The sequence below is a fragment of the Alosa pseudoharengus genome, unplaced genomic scaffold, assembly GCF_046254945.1.
Source record: "Alosa pseudoharengus isolate Yale_2024_CS ecotype anadromous, Long Island Sound unplaced genomic scaffold, YU_APseudo_1.1 YU_APseudo_1.1_scf_4, whole genome shotgun sequence".
In the NCBI taxonomy this organism is placed as follows: domain Eukaryota; kingdom Metazoa; phylum Chordata; class Actinopteri; order Clupeiformes; family Clupeidae; genus Alosa; species Alosa pseudoharengus.
This window is the reverse complement of record NW_027468774.1, coordinates 31,370,299-31,392,393: the sequence shown is the minus strand read 5'-3', so window position 1 is coordinate 31,392,393 and position 22,095 is coordinate 31,370,299. Positions and strand designations below refer to the sequence as shown.

General features: G+C 40.6%; 1 protein-coding gene across 1 annotated transcript in view; it reads right to left on the bottom strand.

Moving 5' to 3' along the window:
* Positions 1-22,095, bottom strand: part of LOC143102350 (sodium channel protein type 4 subunit alpha B-like) — an 81,947-nt gene that overhangs the window by 26,635 nt on the left and 33,217 nt on the right. The window contains exon 20 of the mRNA XM_076265880.1: positions 21,634-21,756. Coding sequence (XP_076121995.1) covers positions 21,634-21,756 — 123 coding nt within the window. The remainder of the gene's footprint in view (positions 1-21,633; positions 21,757-22,095) is intronic.

Sequence of the window (22,095 nt, the reverse complement as noted above, 5' to 3'; positions counted from 1 at the left end):
CTATAGAGAGGTAATGTTAGATTACATTGTACATTGCAAATATATCACCATGCATTCATAACCTCGTGATTCAGTGAGAATGATCCCAAAACATCGGAAAGTATGTCTTTGTGACAATTCTGTATTACATTTTGTCAAGATGAAAAATCAATAGCTAACTGTTCCCAACTGAACAGTGATTATAGCGCTGTGAACGCTCCTGGCTGCGCCTGGCAAATACGCCACCATAATAGCAGTCAGCTATGGAACAAGCGTGCCTGTTGTTAAAGGGAATGTGAGATGACGCTCTGATTGGTTTATTGCACGTTACGCCCAAACCACACCCATGATTAATGTAGCTACTTCAGACCACCCCATTTTAGATTTGCGTCGGGCGCAACAGTCAATATCCCGCCGGTAAAATAGCATCAGCGCCCAAGATCCGCCCACAAAGTCACTTGCGTTTTGCGCGAAGACACCGTTTCAGACCATTAAAATAGGGCCCATAGTGTTAGAAATGCTATGAGGGGGAACATGAAAGCTGTTCTCATATTAAATGCTACATTGATAAAATACATTCCATACAGCATGGTAACTCTATATTCAGATGTGCTGGTTATCAATGGGTTTGTGATTAACGCTCTTCAGGTGAAAAATGGAGGAAATTAATGTGATTATTGTCTTTAAACCTGATATAGACTAGCTTGCTAGATGGCGAGTTGTATGGCGTTATGAACTGAACCGTGGGCTGAACATGACATGATATAGGCTAGTGTCCACGACTCGTGAACGAGGGGATTTCAATTATGAATTTCAGGGGAAGCAGTAGGAGCAAAACCTAGACTATTATAAGTTATTGTTGTTGTTACTGGTGCGTGGCTCTTGTGTCCCTTGCCAGCCCAGTCCTGTGCCACTACTGTTCACTGTTCATTCATTAGGTCAGTGATCTTTGTAAGTAGGACAAATGTCTTTTTTTGGATAACTGAAAAGTGTAGTCAGGTTAATAGGGCATAGATCACTCTGAAAGTAATCCCCAACAAAATCATTCTTCATGTTGTTATTGTTATAGTTTTTGTGTGGACTTGTGGCACCCCCAACCAGCCTTGCAAATGGTTAGCTGTGTATGGGTATGTAAAACTCTTGCTGGCCTCTTGCTGGAGATGGCCTCTTGCTTAGGTTTCTGCTACTTACTTAATGTGTTGTCCCAAATATACACTGAGTGTTACCTGCTTTGTTCTCTCCCTCCATTCTCCACTGTGCCTGTTCTGCTTATCCAGGACCAAGGATGCAGAGGACAAGAAGGGTGTGCGATATATTACTGGAATGGTCAGATAAGATAATTTTTTATGTTTGAGGTCCACACGATGGGGCCCTTACACAAATGGAGTTATGTTGATCCAGCATCTTCCACACCTCCCATAACACTCCCGACTCCAGCCAAATGTTGCATCCTCCTTACCATGTCCCTCTTATAGGTGTACAGAGTACAGGGCTACCCATCCCTTCCACATTGTGTCTTTTGTGTAGTTCACACACAATTGTTGTTCAAACTTTGGAAACTGAAATCTTTTTATTTTTTGGAAACCTAAATGAGTGTCAGACCTTCTTTTTATGTTGCAGTGTCACCATACCTCCCTCCCAGTCTTTTTTGCATTTGTTCCTGTTCTTGTTTTAAACACACATTGAAAACTTAATAAAAATTCTATTGAAAACCTAACATCAGTCATCCTTTTCATGCTGTAGTCTCACCAGCCGGCTGAAATATAAGTTATAAGTATTTTATTGAAATAGTTGATTGCTTATTGAGTTACAAGTGTGTTATTGAAACAGTGGGTGTCTTATCTTGCAGTATAAATCAAATTTTTCACATTTAAGTTGTTATTGATTCTTATTTAGCCTATGTGTTTTTGACATGTTTATGGCTTACTCTTAAAATGTTACCAAGGCTGTGTGGTGCCCACCTTTATGCTATTTCTCTAAAAGAACTGAACAGATTTAATGCATTGATCAAACTTTTAAAATTTAAGCTGTTAGGCTACTGAATGCCATTTATATATTTGATAGACGTTTATTGCTAGTCTTACAATGATCAAAGTTGTGCAGATTTGGGGGGGGGGGGTGCATCTTCATCTTCATCTCACCAAACGAACTGAAAAGGACACTGGATCTAATGTTCACACACAAAAAGGATACAAAATGCATAGCCTACGTTTTGACAATGTAAGTAAAGTATATGTAGCGTGATACAGGCAAATGTAGGAATCCAATAACAGCTAATGTCCAGCAAGGAAACAAACGTTCAATGTTAGAACTACCAAAGAACATATTTTAGATTGATGTTGCAAACTAATTATACTCGCAATATACAGTATAATTGACACTATAATGTAAGCATGCTAACACGTAATAACACTCGTTTTTGGTTTGTTGTAATGTTTCACGTTCAATAACGCACTCGCTGCTGTCTATCCCATTGAAATAACACGACACGCAAAGAGCTGTTTGGAACTGTTGAAGCGTACGTGAACCACGTGACCGCGTGGCGGCGACTTCAAAGAGTGTCGCAACTCTCTTTTTATATGGCTCTGGGTTAGACAAGGGAAACGTCGGGTGGATCGTAATGCCAATTCTGCTGATTGAACAGAAAAGTTGCTGAGAAAGGTGTCTATATGATTAGGTTCAGTTTCACTTGCGCAGACGCACATAGACATTGAATGAGCGCTCACATTTCTACCCCCCAATTGTAGGCTATGCCTCTTTATTTGATCACACACAATTAAGAAATATTTCCTAATCTGGAAAATGCTACGTTTTTTCGGCCAGCGGTTCTATAATAGTCTACCATTCATTTGTGCCGCAAATGATCAGATGTGTGACAGAAGCATGGGCATAGCCTGTAACTTTGCTGATCCGCGGATAGCAATCTCATCGGAGCGGAGGCCCTAACGCTGCAGATGACAGAGAGAAAGGCACAGAACGCAGTTGCATGTCCAGTGTAGCCATGGGTCTGGTGAATATAGCCTACTGAATGCAGATGGCTACAAGCTCAGGTTTTGCCTGGTCTAGACTAGAAGCTTATGTTTCAAAGATTTAGAAGATGGGCACGTAGCGCTCCAGAATCTTATAGCAACCCCGCCCCCTGGTAAAACAAACGTGTTTGTCAGAGAGAAAAAAAATCTGATCATAAAATGTATCGTAAAAAGGAACGATGGTGTTGTAGAAATGTAGCGTAGTAAAAGTATGCACTATAAATTCTACTTAAGTAAAGTACAAATACGTGAAAAATTTACTTAAGTACAGTAACGAAGTATTCATTCCACCACTGCCAATAGTTCATTCTGAATATGGTTGGACGTACTTTGAACACCGTTGCTTTCTCTAAGTGCTCCCGCATTGCACTGTCTAATGATGCGACAAAATCTACGAGGCCAAGGAAGATGATGATGATTCAGACTTGTCATGCCCTCTAAGAGCCAGCTCGAATGCTCCACAGAATTTTATGCAATCTATGAGCTTTGACAGAATATGTTGATTTTGGTCTACCTCCTTATTTTGATTCCGCACACTTACATGGTAGCCCTCGTCAAACTGTGCAGCTATATTAACTTGACCTAACATGGCTAGTTTCATAGCACACTGTAAATGTGCTTTGCTTGACTCATGTTTCTTGGATTGTTCTGAAAAGTGCTTCACATCACTCACACATCGCTGGCGTCGGTGTCTAGGATGAACGGCAGTTGAGGGTCAGGAAAAGCGAGCACTGGGGCCTCACATAGCGCCCTCCGCAGCCGCCGGAATGCTGCGTCGCACTCTCACGTCCACTCGAAGAGCTGGCCTTTGTGCGTCAATCGATGCAGCGAGCTGGCGACTGTAGCAAAGTCCCGGATGTAACGCTGGTAATATGACGCCAGGCCCAGGAAGCTCCGCAGCTCAGCACCATCTCGCGGAACAGGCCAACGTCTCACCATCTCCACCTTAGCTGGGTCGGTGGCCACTCCGGCGGCCCCCACGACATGGCCCAGGAACCCGGTTTGCCTCCGGAACAGGTGTCACTTTTTCGGGTGCAGTTTGAGCCCAGCACCCCGTATGACGCCGAACACCTTCTCCAGATGTCCTATGGCACCGGTGAAGTCTGTTGCATGACACAGGATGTCGTCCAGGTAAACCACGCAGCATGTTTGTGGAATGCCCGCCAGGACACGCTCCATCAGCCGCTCAAAGTTAGCTCAATTTGCCAGTAGCCACTGCGTAAGTCCAGTGAGCTAAACCAGCAGGAGCCGGCAATGCTGTCCAGCGCATCGTCAATGCGGGGGAGCGGGTAGGAGTCACTACGCTGCTCGTCCCCAAGTGTAGTGTGAACCAGAAAATGTCCACCACAGCCCCCCATTTCCCTAGCACGTCTAGGCCGAGAATGCAATCATCCTGAATGCTCGCCGTCTCACCGTTGATGCACACGCACACCACTTTTTGTCCATACAGTTCCGCACGCTCTCCGGTAACTGTTGTGATGCACGTTTTTGTCTTTTCCCAGCCTCTGGGTCTGGCTACCAGTGTGCCGGGTAAGAGACTGGGGCACACAAGCATACTTGCTCACAACAATACTGTTTTCCTTGTTGAGCAACCACTTAGCCACTTCTTTTTCTGAAACCAGGTTCGGGAATAGGTCCTGGCGTAAATCTTCCCTCTGTCCTTAGCAGGGGCGGAGCTAATGGTTCACTATAGGGGGTGCAACGATCTTTAGTGGGACCCTGTTGGTGTTTATCCCAATATCCCAACATCATGTTTTTATTTAGTCCACTTCATATTGTGCTTATTAGAGGCTAAGGCATTTTGTTTATGTCCTGATGACCTAGCCTACCATTTAGTCTGTGCATCGGGGCAGCTTAGGCCTGCGACGATGCAAACTGTAGTGATCAGGCGCGCCTGCAGGTGTAGGCCTACGGCCGTACGCACTGTGCGTACCATCAGGCAACTCAACGAGAGAGAATTTCCCCTGTGTGTTCACTTCACACAAAGTTAGCCCACCATAACTTCCCAACTGCTTCACAACTGTGCAGTATCCCATTAACTGCTCGACAATAGGCTATTACAATTTTCTTCAAAATTTGTAAACACGTTGTCAAAATCAACTTTAATGTACGCACTTTTTGTTTGAGCAGGAGAGGGAATAATAGCCTAACAAACGCACGCAGCAATTAAGTTGTGGGCTAGGCTACTTTTAGTATGGTTGTCTGTTATCAACACACAATGTTAAGCTAATTCACTAACTCAAGACTTCAAGGCTATTATGGAACGTTTTATGGAAACAATGAAAGGGTGGAGGTAGCAAAGGATGGAGGCAGCAAAACTAGAGGAGTTATTTCAGATGAACAAGGTAGACAAAATGCTTGTCAAAACGTTACATTATATCTGGATTATACTGAATAATGTTTACTGATGTTAAAGCGCGAACGCTGTTTAAAGCCATACACAACGGTAAACTAGAACAAAACTAAAGGTAACTTTACCCTTTATAGGGCCGTAAAAAGTTGTCCAAAGGAATAGGTCGTTATTAGGCGTTGTTGTTGTATATTGCATTATGGATTTTGTACTAGGCTACTTTTTAGGTGACCAATGCACAAACGAAACAAGGAAACGGACAAATATTATTAAGCCTTTCAATGTTTTGTTGCGAGCGGAGGTGTATGGTGCGCTACTGCGCTTACCATTCATTCCTGCTGGCGCGCCTGATAGTGACTGCTATTGTCGCGGCAGGCTTAGGCCTATGCTCCTGTCTCTAAATAGGCACAGTGTAGACTAGACCTACATGCTATGTCGCTGATTTTCTGTAATAAATGCAGCCTGTAGCATAGGCTACTTCAGGCAAACCCAGACCGGTTGTGGCATCAGTTTCGCTTTTAAAACGCAACAGTGTAGCGAGAGGGAGAGTGCAGGCAATTTAATTTGCAGCATGACAGACAAACTCCCATTGTGAGCGCACTCTACGGACCAGTGGCATCTTTAGTATCATTTTTTTTATTATTATTTTCCCCCAGCAATCAGTACAAATAAGCATCGGTAAATATAACAATTAATCAAGATAGATTTGGCCAAAAGTGGGCACCGTTTGCGGTCGTGGGCCCGAAGCGACCGCCCCCCCCCCTGCCCCCTCCGCTCCCTCCGCTTATGGTCCTTAGTTTTCTGTGTTATTTTAAAGTCTGGTCTGTCTGGGCCAAGGTTGTTGATTGCTAACTTCTCCTCTACTTTCAGTCGTTCAAATGGATTTTTAATCCAGTCTTTACAGTGTTTGACACACAGTGTTGGGAGGGTTACTTTCAAAACGTATTCCGTTACAGAATACATGCCCAAAAATGTAATCTGTAATGTATTCCGTTACGTTACTCAATCTGAGTAACGTATTCTGAATACTTAGATTACTTCCGCATTGAATTGCATTTTATAAGTTTAGGAATGCAGGAGCGTACCTATGTTCCCCGCTTTGTATGGGACCGGGGAACATAGGACCCTTTTTTAAAACCCTAACCATAACCATAATCCTAACCCTAACCCTGAGCGGGGAACATAGGACCCCAGGAAGGCGGCCATCAAATCCTGCTTAGGCCTACTAAAAAGGCCTATTCTGGTGTGTTCTTCTGTTCCAAATGGCTGAAGTGTTAGGTCCACATAGGAGAATGTAAAGTCAACTAAGCTACCTGATACAACTTCAAAATAGCAAGGTGACCATTAAACTACAGCAGGCGACTAGGCTAATCAAAACACACCAAATAAATAGCCTACTTTAAGGGCGTAGCCAGAAATTATAATTAAGGTGTGCCTGTGAGATTTTTTGGTGGCATCAACCCAGTACAAGTGAGGGGCGCATATGACAGGTGGAACGCAAATGACATAGGCGGAGTTTGACATTCGAGCCGGGGGGGGGGCAGACAAAAAAATAATAATTGTAGCAGCTAAGACCAGGGCCCACTTCCCCGAAAGCATCTTAAGCCTAAGAGCGTCGTAAAGTCCCTCTTACGAACGTCTTAAGATTTGCCGACTGTTTCCCGAAACCATCGTAGCTTAAGAGCGTCGTGAAAACACTCGTAGATCTACGAGTGCTCCAGAGTACTCGTTACCGGCTAAGAGCGTCTTAACAGTACTTCTCACTGAGGTCACCAACAGGACATACAGAGGAATTACAACTTAGAATACATAATCCAACTTACGTTCCCATTCTTTGTTGTGTTTACCTGTGATGAATCAGATTTTAGCGTGCAAAATAGCCTACATTTAATGGTCATAATAATGTGATGAAAAGCGGACAAAAATGCAATCAAGTTATGAAACGAGACGTTGCCAGAATAGTTTGACATTATCTTTGCTAAGTGAATATTTTATTAGGCCTATGAGGTAAAAAGCAGAGAAAGCAACATGTGGTTTAGTCTGTAGCCTACTGCATCAAAATCTAAGCCTACACATTTCCTCTCTTTCTTACTCGACTTCTTTCTTATCTTCAAACGTGTTCTTAAGTGACACCGCGAAAAATTATTGCATGGTGCAACAATCTAATCTTAAAATAATTAAAATTATTTATGTCTCTGTGTGGTATATAACCTACTTGGGATGCTTACATGCAGATGTCAAAGTGTTTCTATTTTCGTATTGATGTGAATTAATGTGTAGATCCGAAGTTTAAATGGTAGGCCTATAGCTGTGACGTGCAGTCACCTGACAATCACCGTCAAATCAGGGGATATTTCAGAACTATTAACGTGGACAGCTCCCCTTAAGAGCATCTTAAGAGCAGCGCACGCGCGTTCACGCTACGAGCATGTTCGGGAAACAGTCGGAAAAACCAAACGAACGATCGTAAGATGAATCGTAGAAAACCCTCTTAAGAGCGTGTCTCCGTCGTTATCGGGGAAGTGGGCCCTGGCCTACCACTTGGGGTACACAGCATGAGCAGAAAAGGAGAAAACAAACATGCTAAATAAAGATATATATAATTACATTGTAACAATTTAACAATTCGTCCTTATGAAATCCAATGCAGCACGGTTGTCTTGAAACGCAATAGACAGGGGTAGGCCTATCCCTAGCAGTTGAAAACATTTGGGGCTTAGCCCATCATGGTTGCTGCTCACTTTTGATAAATTAATCCACCGCCTCTAGCCTCATTTGCGCCACATTGATTGAATATTTTGTAGGCTACAATCATATTTTGTCGATTAAAGAATGTAATGACCTGTTGCCATCTTGACGTTTCTGTTTGCTATTAAAAACGAACTATATAGCCTGTAACGGATGCCAGTTAGCTGTGCTTGTGGATCGTTGGTAAACCTCTGACGCCTCAAGAGTGCTGCTGGCATGCGAGCCACCTGGCAGAGTGGAGGTTTAAATAACAAGATGCTTCAGTTCATGTATGCTTAGCTTTAAGGAGAACCAGTCATTGAAAACTCAATTCGATTCTACAAAGGCAAAGCAAGTAAACTCCAAACTGTAGGCTATGGAGTGCAGGGCAGACTTAAATAATAGCGAGAACTCCAAGACTCAAAGGAAGTGTTCACTTACAGTCTGATGCCTCTCCAATCGCAGAAACGAAGCGCAATCACGCCATTACGTTAAGACATGTTAAGAAAAAAATATTCATATTTTGCTGTAATCCAATGAAACGAAAAAAAGTAATCCACAGCGATCAGTAGGCTAGTAGTCCATGAGCCACAGGGGGTCGTCACTGCCACTTGGGGGGGCAAATTCTCACTATATTTTTCTGAAAGCTACATATCTCTGGAGTATAAAATAGTATGATAGCAAGTCAGATCTTGTAGCTTTGTGGCTGTACAGGCCTTCAAAGTTGACCTCTGATTTGAAAAAAAAAGGAAATTCCACCTATTGGCTTTTTTTGTTAAAACACATAAGAGTCTTGAAAATAATCCAAATCTTATTATTACCGATGCATGTGTGGTGTTTGATGTTGGCATACATATTTTGACTCATTATGTGATTTCGTTCTTCATTTTGGTTAAATTCAAGATTTATGTGCAAAAAAAAAGCTAATTTGAGTTTTCAGAGCAACATGTTATGGCAATACCTGAATGCAGACCTTATTGATCATTACTATTCTACCCTCCTTACTTTCAATTGCGAGTTGAAATTAATGTTAAATGATGACATACATAGGTCTGCAGTACAAATGTTTTTTAAATTGTAGCTGAAACGAGTACGGTAAAGGAGTACGAGTAAAGGATCTTTAATCTATTCATTGAATTCATCGTCAGAACAGGAGCACAGATGATGCCATCTCTATGGCACTTCACTCTGCCCTGTCCCACCTTGACAATAGCAACACCTATAGAATGCTGTTCATTGACTTCAGCTCAGCGTTCAACACCATCATCCCCTCCAAACCGATCACCAAACTCAGTGAACTGGGCATCAATACCTCCCTCTGTAACTGGATTCTGGACTACTTGTATTGCATTCATTGTGTCTACACTTGAGATAAATAAGTTTGGTTTTTCTTTTATCACATACACATATATTGGTAGATGTTTTTTCTTTACCTTGACATGTTTCGACATATACTTCCATCTTCATCAGAAGGTCACACGGTGGAGTAGTGTGACGCGTTTTTATCAGCTGATGTTGTTACGGAGGTGTGACCCACCTGTCAGTTTTGTGGAAGTTTTGTGGAACAAGTGGAAGTATACGTCGAAACATGTCAAGGTAAAGAAAAAGCATCTACCAATAAATGTGTATGTGATAAAAGAAAAACCAAACTTATGGATTCTGGACTTCCTAACCAACAGACCTCAGTCTGTTAGGTTAGATAATCGCACCTCCTCAGCCATCGAACACCAGTGTACCACAGGGATGTGTGCTGAGCCCTCTCCTCTACTCCCTCTTCACCTACGACTGCACACCTGTACATGGCTCTAACACCATTGTCAAGTTTGCAGATGACACTACGGTGATTGGGCTCATCAGCAACAATGATGAGATGGCCTACAGGGAGGAGGTCCAGCACCTAACATCGTGGTGCACTGATAACAACCTGGCTCTCAACACCAAGAAGACCAAAGAGCTCATTGTGGACTCCAGGAAGTCTAAAGCTAGCACACACACACCCATTCTCATCAACAGGACTGAGGTGGAGCATGTCACCAGCTTCAAGTTTCTGGGTGTCCACATCTCTGAGGACCTCTCTTGGACCCTCAACACCTCTACCCTGATCAAAAAGGCTCACCAGCGTCTCTTCTTTCTGAGGTCCATCTGTCTCCTCAGATCCTGGTGAACGTCTACCGCTGCAACATCGAGAGCATCCTCACCAACTGTGTCACAGTTTGGTATGGCAACTGCTCTGCCTACGACCGGAAAGCACTGCAGAGGGTGGTGAAAACTGCCCAACACATCACCGGTTCCTCACTCCCCTCCATCGAGGCCATCCAGGGCAAGCGATGCTTGCATAAGGCGCGCATCATCAAAGACTGTTCTCACCCCAACCACAGACTGTTCACCCCACTTCCCTCCGGGAGGCGTTACAGGTCTCTCCACATCCGAACCAGCAGGTTCAGAGAAAGCTTCTTTCCTGCGGCTGTCACCCTACTGAACTCTAGCTCTGCATCCCGGTGACATCCAACCAACTAAGCCCCCATCACCCCCTGCCCCGCCTGATGCCTCCTTGCCTGTGCCTGTTGAGGTGTCCACGACCATGGCAACCTTGACAGGGACAACAAGGAGGCGGACATCCCCTAGCCCCCCCCCCCCCCCCACAACTGCACTACCCTATCCCACCCATTTATCCCATCCATCTATTTATTTCAAATGTACATACTGTAATTACACTTATACTATACATAGCCATATTCCACTGCTCACACTTATTATTAATACTATTGTAATGTTACTGTTTCTGCACTACAATGGTACTGTTACCACACTGCACATAGTTTTACATACTGTACATATCTGTCTATATGGTACTAAATACTAAATATCCATATTTATTCAGTTTTTCTGTAATATATTCTGTTAATACACTGCATATATCTATATTGTTCTTACTACTACTATAATGGTACCGCCACTACATTGCACATACCTGTACATGTTGTTCATACATTGTTCATATTACAGTACATAGCCATATTTATTCTGCTCTTATAACTGCTAATACACCGCACATATTTATATTTAATTTATGCTACTCTAAACCACCTTCTGCAAAACAACTGTACTGTCTACACTGCACTATATTTCTTGTCATATCTATGCACCACCTGCCTATACTGTGTACAGTATATCACATTGCACTTTTCTGATTTTTTGCACTTCTGGTTAGACGCAAACTGCATTTCGTTGTCTCTGTTCTTGTTCTCTGCACAATGACAATAAAGCTAAGTCTAATCTAATTTAATCTACACAATTATCTGCCTCTGCTTTGCCTCTTTACGGATCATGCTATGAATAGCAGCAGCAATGTCTGCATAAGTTGAGACATTGTTATTGACCTTCTGGACCAGAGACATTCCATCAATGATTGTTGCTGTATTATATTCATCTGGAAGATTATCTGATAGTGATGCAAGTTTCTGCAAATGCTTTGCAAGTGCTGCTTTAGAGGTTTTCCTTGGGGTCTCCTCAGGTGTCGCCAAGGTCCAAGAGGGTGACAAAAGACTTCGCTCATGTCCAGTCTTTAACACAATGGTCTTGCCATGTGCCTGTGTTTTCTTTTTTGACTCATGCTCGTAAATGTCTTTAATTTTTGCTTTGTCAATGTATCATGGAATTTGTGCTTAGGTGTATCTGACTCCAGCCTCTATGTCATGATCTTTGCCTGTAGTATGAGCCTGAATCAGATTATCCCTAACCTCTTGTGTTGCTTTGCCTGCTGTAGATATGCAAATGAACTCATTTTCCTCTGAAAATGGATTGATCCAATTTCAGTTTCTGTCTCATCTCATCAGAACTGTGTAGAATTTTTAAAACTGTTGTAAATGTATGTAATTGTAGATCTTGGAAAATAGTTATTATTTCTTTTCAATGGAAATTATTTTAACATCAGATGAAAGACAATTTTAAGTATGATAATAATAATAATAATAATAATAATAATAATAATAATAATAATAATAACTAGATGTACCGCATAGCGATACAAAATATGACCGCCGCTCAGTCCTGTACATCCGTTCCGCGAAAATAAATCACACTTCAATTTGTCTCCATATTTTACTCCATCCCCCACTCTTGAAACTTTTGTGTATGCTTGTTTGGCATGCCTGAGTGTGTGTGTGCGGCTGCACAGAAAGTAGCCTACTGGTGCTGAAAAGGTCAATAGATTGTAGAAAAGCCAAAGAAGATGTAGCATTGTTATAAAACCTTTAAAATCTCTAAACAATCACAAGTAGGGCAGTTCATCACAGTTCATCCATTGCAACTGGATTGATGAAAGGTCACTTACACCTGTAGGCTACATTGTATTTGGGAAAAGCAAAAGGTATCAGCATAATGTTATTTATTTATTTATTTATTTATTTATTTATAAACAAAAACATCTCTGTCAGTTCCATGCCGTTTTCAACAGCTATCAAAAACAAAGGTCATTTTTGGATGGATGGATTTTTTGTGAATGTTTCTTCTTCTACATAAGATTTTAGTCATCTTTAGTTCATGTAATACTTTATTGTCAATGCACAAATTAAGTAACAGTAGTCTGAAACGTTATTGTTAATGCACAAATTAAGTAACAGTAGTCTGAAACGAAATGCTGTTTTACATCTAGTGGTGCAAATAACTGTTTGAAAAGTTGAAGAGCTGTTGTCCGTTATTGTTCGTGCAAATATAGGCTGATTCATGTTCCCTTGCATTGTGTAACTGAGGTCCATGGCTAGTCTGGCTTTCACCAGACCAAGCTCAATCTTTTAAGAAATCAAAAAATAAATAGCGGGCAGATCAGGCTGGGTTCACCAAGCCTAGTCCATAGGCACCCGATATTGTTCACGCTCTGGCTATTCTAAATGCAAAATGCATCAGGGAGTTATGACAAAACTGTAACTAACCAACTAGATCCTAATAGAAAGCTGTTAGCTTCCCTAAGCTACAGGTAGGCTTATAAGGTAGGCCTATTTACAACATAAATTGTCATATAGGCTATGCTGGCGACACAAATAAAATCTCCTTTGGAAACCAATGGCTTACGCCTTACAGTATCAAGCGGACTTAAACTACCATATCGTGGCGAAAAGTTGTAATAAAATTCACGCAGCTCCATGAGTCAAGGAAAGCGCGAATGAAGTAGCCACTTCTAAATGGGAACCACTACACCAGGGGTCTCAAACTCAAATGAGCTGGGGGCCAATTCTGCCAACGTCATCTGATTGGAGGGCTGGCTATTTCTGAAAATGCAATGTTCTTTTTTTCAAATACCACACAAAACTGCAAAGAGAAAGTGCAAGTGTTTTTATCTAGTTTTAGACACCTGTGCTAGCAACTTTAGCTTATAAATAAAATAATGATAAAATAAATATTAATACAAAATATAAAACAAATGAAAAGCATAAAAACAGGTATGTGTGTGTTTCACACCAAATAAAATATTTTCCTCTCATAACTTTTTTAAACCTGGCAAACTATAGGCGTCAGGGTTAAGAAAGCAACACCATTGGATTTTTATATCAAAATTTCAAAAGGCCATGGCTTGAAAGTGGTCAGAGATAAAGTCCTACTGTAAATGTAAAAATCTTTGAGTAAAACAAAAGTTTATGAAGGGGGTAAATTTACCCATCTAATTTGCCACTGGATGGCAAGCACCTCAAATTATGCACCTCTCAGTAAATACTGGATGAACATATTTGAGCAGGTTTACTTTCCTTTTTTCATATTACCCACATAACAAATTAACAGGAAAAAACATACGATGTATACCAACACCTAAGATGTATATGGTTTCTAAACCACAAGGCCTACAATAAAGTATTCTGGTCAAATCAGTTCCTAATCTGATACCCAGAAGTGACTTTGTAGAGCCCTATTTCTACTAGCCCTGCTGTCTGTACCACGTCCATTACGGACACTATCATCACGATTACCACTGCAACCTCCAAGCTATGTTGGGCAGAGGGTCGAAATAAGCATGGTATGCTTAGTGGACACCGTCGTATACACGCAGACGCACCTCCATTCAATAGACGATCGATCATAATCTCCAAAAGGATATTCTCCTTCAGATTTAAAATAGGTGAGTAACATAGCCTACCTAAGACTTCATCACACGTAAACGTTTTTTTTAACATTTGGTGTAGGCCTATTTCTGCTTAATTTCTGCTTTAAGTTATGCAACACTATGGCCTGCATCGCTTCCGCGTCATTACAAATGCACGTCTTTGTGTTTCTCGCTAATAATACAAGTATTTCCTGAAAACTTTGCCCAGCGATTTTGGGTTTGAATGAAGCTCTGGATGTCTAGCACATAGTGGAGCAGAGTACAAATGAGATTTGTCACCGTACTTGGAACTATCGTCTATTTTAATCAGTATCGTTGTTTGTCGCAATTAAAAAGTCTCAAGGGCCGGATTACATTATTATTTTGACATACGTCGCGGGCCAGAATTGGGCCGGACGCGGGCCGGGTGTTTGAGACCCCTGCACTACACAGTAGCTTAAGGTGTGTTGCTAAAGCAGCCATAATGAAATGAAGGTGTCATTGTTTGGATACTTCACACACACGTGCTTTTTAATTTCACAGATTACAACTACCAAGCTGGAATCAAATTCCCCTCTCACACCCTGCACGCACTTAAAACAAAATAAACAGGCGTCTCAGTCTCATGCATGTATAGGCAAAACTGTATTAGACCGGTGTAACGTTGGTAAATCTTCCATTGCACAGAATGATTTTTGTAGCACGTGCAACAAATGACAGTCGAAAGATACAATTACAGTGCTGCTATCAATTTGCTTGGCATAACTGCATTTATAGTTTTCTACAAATGCAATCAATCAAATTGGGCTCCATCACTCAACCAACGCTAACGGTAACATTACCTAGGTCCTTATTGATATTATAAGATTAACGTACCTGCAGTAAAAACCAAGCATGTCCGATAAACATCCTCAGATTTATTTCGGCTTCAAGAAGAAATGGGAATTACATTTCATGTGAACATCATCCTATCCTTATTAGACGTTCTCTGCGGTAAACTATAGTCCTTGTAGGAAGCGTCCATTGTTATTCCAACCCACGTTTAACTTCCAACAAAATTACGTCTCACTGCAACGATGCGCCATCTAGTGGACAAACGACTACTTATCGCCAATACTGGAAATGCAGCCATGATGATGATGATGAATATTTTGGCTTTCTTTTAATCCTACTGAATTTGTATCGGCCGTTCTAATACCGATAGTATGTGGGTGCCTGTGTGTGTGTGCATGTGTATATGTGTGCACCGCCATCTACAGGCCAATGAGTGTACAGTCACTAAATGTACACATAATCTAATTTTTTTAAGACCCCCCCATGGATTAAATTCTACGAAACTTGGCATACCCCCAGAGAATGCCAGGTCAATCATACACATAAAATTTGGTGCAGTTCTGAACATCTTAACTGAAGATAGGGGCGATTAAAGCAGAATAATATTGCATTTTCATTTTTTACCGGGGGGGTGCAAATCACAAATGAGTGATTATGGGCCAGATTGATGTAGTGTTAATTTTTAATTTAGTCTTAGTCTTAGTCTTGTGACGAAATGTCCTTTTTAGTCTTTGTCATATTTAGTCATTCAAATATCATTTTTGTTAGTCAAGTTTTAGTCGACTAAAAGTCTCGTCATTTTAGTCTAGTTTTAGTCAAAAGAAAACTAAAGGTATCTTAGTCTTAGTCAGTTTTAGTCAACACATTTTAGTCTTTTTTATAACAAATTATTTCTGATTACCATTTGAGTCAAATAGTGTTTCACACATCTCAATTTTCCAATAATATTGTGTGTCCACAGGGCTACTCGTCTGTTATAATTACTCATTCTGATTTTTTGTCAGTCAGTATGTTTCCATGCACAGGTAAGTCGAGCTACAGTTATAGCTCGGCTGGGATTTGACCATAGACAGTAAAAGATTTGAATGGACCACTGTCATATTCGTAGACCAGTGTTTCTCAAAGTGTGGTCCGGGGATCACTGGTGGTCCGCAAGCTATCCCAAGTAGTCCGCGAGCAGACGTGGTCAAATATAATATATATGAGTTGTTTGCAATATTGAACCAACTTGTATGTAAAAACAGTTCTGCAACACTGTCTATGTAAGATATGCCAGTTTAAATCATACAATATAAATCCACACAATAAGCAAAGTGCAAAGACAATAAGCAAGGTGGTTCAGTGAGTAGGCCTATTGTGTAGACTAATTTATAGGTTACTGTTAAATTGGGGAGTGGACCCCGGGGACGAAACAAAATTTTTCCGTAAAAGTCTAGTGGGGCCCACCAAATTTCATGTGCCCCGGTGGTTCGGTGTCCCGGGTATCGTTGACCAAAAATTCAGGAAGTAGATGACAGGGAAAAAAAAAAACTTTGACAATCCCTATATGACCGCTTCGCTAGCGGCGGTCATAATAATAATTGTACATAATGATAACAATGTGTAAAGTATGAATATTTTCACCAACCAGTTCATCTACATCTCATTCCCACATTCTTACTAGTCAAAAGTACAACTGAAATGTATAATGTAGATCATTTTAGCACCTGTGATGCAATTACCATAATTTCCCAACTATTAGCTGCAGCTTTTACATTGATTTTGCTAAATTTCTTCAGCTATGAGGTTAATACACAGGGGCAGTTAATATGGTATATGGTTTTGTTTCTTTTAACTTGCATAAAACACTGTCAGGTGGCTTATACACAATACGGCTAATACACAGGAAATTACTGTATGTATTTCATGTGCCCTGGACATTATAAAATTATAATATTTATGTTAAGCTGGGTACATGTGGTGATGTGAACAATTTTCATATGGTATTCCTTGAATGTAAAGGTAATATGTGATTGGTAATCATGATGTTTTGATCTCTTGGAATATCTCTTATTAAAAACTAATTTACTGAATTTTAGGGTGTTTCCGAATAGTACATTTACAAATAGTAAATAGCATAGCAATGCAGACCTATGTAATCATTTGTATCTCAAGTCTCTGCTGGGAGGTAGGAAGGTGTAAATTAGGGATGTAACGGTATGAAAATTTAACCTCACGGTTATAGTGACCAAAATTATCACGGTTTTCGGTATTATCACGGTATTTTTAAAAGTGTGTTCAATATGTTCAGAAAGCACTGATAGGCCTACACAAGCTGAAATAGTTTCAAAAAGTGTCCCGTCATGTTTAATTGGGTATGTGCTTATAGCTTAACTTACCCTAACATTATTTGGAGGTTGCTATTACTGTTATCTGGATCCAATGAGTGAGACCAGGCTTGGAATTTCACCATTCTGGGGGCAAGTCCACTTGGCCTTCAGTTGAGCATATTTGGTGGAGGGCACAAAGGCCACATGTTAGGGCACCAAGGCCAAAGTTAACTATACAGTAGTAGGCTATAAAAATGATCAAAGTTGTATAGCCTATTCACTGCAGTAGACCTGCATCACTGTATGAAACATTACAAAAACATGAAACATGACATATTACATAGAACTGCAAATGATCTGATCATCTAATATTTACAGATATCTAGGCTATATTTAACATTTATTTTATATTTGGCCTGTTATGAAATCATGTATTGAACAATTTAAGCACAGTTCAGCTTTAAGAAACTCAAATAGCCTAGATGCATGCTTAGCATTTTGTGATCTACTTTCACAAACTCTTAGTCAGCTGTCCTCTGATTTACCGATATCTAGGTGATATTTGTAACATTTAATTTGTATTTGGCCCGTTATGAAATCATGTGGAACAATTTAAACACATTGTAAAACTTAAAGCCCAAATTTGGAGACATCCATGCATGTCGAAATTTACTGCAAATTCAAAACTGGATTACTCTGGAACGGCTAACTGTACAGGTGACTGCTTTACATCTTTGTGTTCGGTAAGGTCTGCTGTTTATTCTGATATATGGTTTGTCATGTGTTAAACGAAAGGTTTGTGAAGTATTTCACCGAGAGGAATGGGTAGGGTGATGGACGCAAAACCTTCAGTAGAATTTATGATTAAATTGAATTATATTATTTACTTTTCTCGCGAACCGTTCACCATAGCAATTCGCGGCTAACATCGTTTAAAAGCTGAGAAAAAGCTCTTTCATGTGATACTGATGTCTGGCCGTGGCCTGTAAACCTCTGATTTTCAAAGGGACATCACGGCCAACGCAAGGGGCAACGACGTGGCCGCCGTGAAATTCCTACCCTGAGAAATACAACTTTAGGCTACTGTGCTCTTCTGATAACGTGAGTGGAATGGATTTAATGTGGACGTGAAGATAAAAAAGAAAAACGCAGAGCGGCTAAATGATACAGTGCAAGTTTTGCGGTGAAAATGTTCTGCCTTTTAAAATCAGTTGTAGCCTAATCCAAATAGCAGTTAAAACCATCAATTGGACAACAGAATCAGTAGGGTACCAATTTTGCTTCATTGTACCAGGCCTACTGTATGTCAAAAGCAGGCTCGGATGAAGCTGGGAAGGATTAAACACACGGTTTCAACACCGTGGTAATCAACCGTGATAATTATGATATTTCAAAAGAAAACGGTAATTGTTATCGTCAACATTTTTATCACGGTTTATCATTATACCGGTAATCGTTACATCCCTAGTGTAAATACATTGATTAATGAGGTAGTGGGCATTTCAATTAGTGCTGCAACACGTTGTGTCTCTGAAAACGTAGATTTGCTCATTATTACACATAAATCTTGAATTTTATCAACCAAAATGAAGGGCAAAATCACATTATGATTCAAAAAATGTATGCCAACATCAAACACCACATATGCATCAGTAATAATGAGGTTTGGATTATTTTCTGGGCTCTTATGAGTGGTTTAACAAAAAAAAGCCAATAGGCGGAATTTCCTTTTTTTTAAATCAGAGGTCAATTTTGAAGGCCTGTACAGCCACAAAGCTACAAGATCCAACTTGCTATCATACCATTTTATACTCCAGAGATATGTAGCTTTCAGAAAAATATAGTGAGAATTTGCCCCCCCCCCAAGTGGTAGGGACACGCCCCTTTTTGGGCCTGTGGCTCATGGACTATAGGCCTAGATGCACAAAAAGGGTCATCTAGCCAGGCCTACGCGCGTCACATTCACCAGCCAGTTCCAAACAGGTGAACAAGGCTTCGCCACTTTGCTGTTTAAACTAAGTGGAATAAAAAGTCCAAATCGACACACAACGCAAAATCAATTAGTAAGCTGACAGGACATTTATACACATGGCATTTAGGCAGCCTTTATTGCAACGTTGGCACGGCAAGATGTCCATACTAGTAATTTTCATTTTTTGCATCCTGCATGCCTCGTCTGGTTGGCCGTAATGTCGCTTTCGATGTGAAGGATCACAAGAGAAAACCTGGCTGCTCCGATCATCAACCGCAGCCCATTCCTTATATTGTTGTCTTGTGTTATTTAAATTATTTTTAAAATATCTGGTCATGCCAGACGTATTTCACTAATTTTTGAAACAATGCAATTACCCGTTTCCACCAGGGGGGGCAGTGCTCCCCCTGCCCCCCCACTAACTTCGCGTATGTAAATGTAAACACTATTCTAGTGCTAGTGTATATCAGTGCTCTCAAAATGAACGTGATCGCGTAATGACAATCAAAAACCGCACGTTAAAATATGCTACTCGCAAGAATAATTCTTCAGAGGCTGCACCATATAATTCATTTTAAAACGTAAATGTAGATCTAATTAGAAAAAAAAAAATCCATAAAGCTATTTTAAGTTAGAATAAAAAACTTAGAATGCAGTGCCTATTTTATTGGTTTAATTGTAGGTCTAAATCAACACGTGAATTAGGCTTTGTTTATTGATTAGCAAACTGTGTAACCGATTGGCCGAAGTAGCCTGAGCTATTAATACTTGGGAAAATATCCTTTGAACAGACATCAGGAACCGCGATCAGTGAGGAACAGGAGTTACCTCCACTTACTTTACTCCTAATTTGTCAAACAGTCATTTCAGGGTGTCCGATGACACGTCCATTATGCGCGCTGGCTAGTTTTGAGGCTAGTGCAAGACAGCGGGGCTTGGATTTAAACATGGAAACAATTTCATCATAGATTGCTTTCAGGAGCTTCTGGGAAATGGAGTTGCCTTAATTTATTTAGAGAGTGAATAATCCATTGATTTCAACAAGGTAACTATTCTAAATACCAACTATTTAACTTGTAACTGTATCGGAATACAGTTACTCATAATTTGTATTCTGAATACGTAACGCCGGTACATGTATTCCGTTACTCCCCAACACTGTTGACACAGCAGGTGCCATACTGCTAGCCATGCTGCTTGCCATTTTGTTTATCTGTTTAAGTAGGCTACATTAATGTGGTGGACTAATGTGTGAGTGTTACAGTGCAACAAAATACGACCGTAGGGGCAGACTTATTTCTGCCCATATGAGCCTCTGTTAGCGCTGACTGCAGTTCCGTTCATTGACGACAGAGTTATAGCATAAATCTACTGTCGAATGCGGTCGTTGAGCTGTCCTGTCCCAATACAGCACAGCGAATCAAACTAAGAATATCTTTTAAAACTCAAACTTTCAAGGATCAGAAATAGTTAAAAAATGCACAGAAACATGATAATACATTAATTTATATAAGTATTAATTGACATGCAACAATTTTTTATTGAGGAAGAACTACTTTTTTGGGTGGATGATTTTTTAGTAGGGCGTTGCCCTACCTGCCCATATGAACCGCCTGCGGCTGGTTTTAATATCTCACCACATAAACAGGAAATGTGTCAAAGTCACAGTGTATTGAATGAATGGTCTGAATCTTCTCAGGTTAATAGATATTATGATTATGATGACATCCAGACTCTCAATGGGCCTGTCTGGCATAGCGCCACCACCTGGCCAAGCAGGAAATGTGCCAGAAATGGACAATGCATTTATATATTTATTGGATTATATATTATAAAATTATATTATATTATAAAATATTGGATATTATTTTGTTGATATTCACATGTGTAACTCACATGCCTAGCATAGCAGGATGCAATGCTAGCAAACAGGAAATGTGCCAGAAATGTTCTTTGCTTAAAATTAATGGTCTGAAATTTCTCAGGTTAATATATATTATGATTATGATGACGCCCAATGGGCCTGCCTTGCATGGCGCCCCCACCTGGCCAGGCAAGTAAATGTGCTAGAAAATAACACGCAAAAACGAATAGCACACACAACAACTACGCACAGTTCACAAACGCACCATGTCGGTGCTTTCTTGGGTTCCGAAATGTCACGGGTTGCGGACCGGAGGTGCTTGGGCCCGCCATTGCCGCTTGCGGTTATATTTTGTTATTGTGTTTTCCTATTTGTCGTTGTCTTTTGTGATTTGCTATTGTGATTGATTTGTTGTTTTGTACTTCAGGGCAATCTTAGCGATTTTTCGGTATAAGTCACAAGTTTCACAACAAGTATCCTACTTTACAAAACTCACCCTCATGTTTTCAAATCTGGAGAGGGCTCTGAGGGGTCTCAGGGCTTTGAGGGTTCTTAAGGACTTCATTGCCCCCAGCTCTGAGTAACCCAGGATGTTGGCCATCAGTCTGATAATGGAAACCTAAGATAAGACAGAGTTAAGAGTGGATAACAGATAACCTGGTCAACAGCCAAAGCAACTATAGGACTATAGGAGAACAAAACACACCTTATAAGACAAAAGATGTTTGGCAAGTTTTCTGGCTAAAAAGGGAGCGGTTTCAGATTAGTTATTGCACGATCCGAGAAGAGAAGGTTATGTACAGTATCCTTTTTATCTAACTCGTAATTTGGGTCCCGACCCACCAGTTAAAAAATACTGAATGCAGGAGCTATTCAACCTGGGTGTGTTAGTCTGGCCAAAAGAACTTTGATTTTGCCTGATGGACTAACATATTTACATGCATTTAAAAAGTTTTTG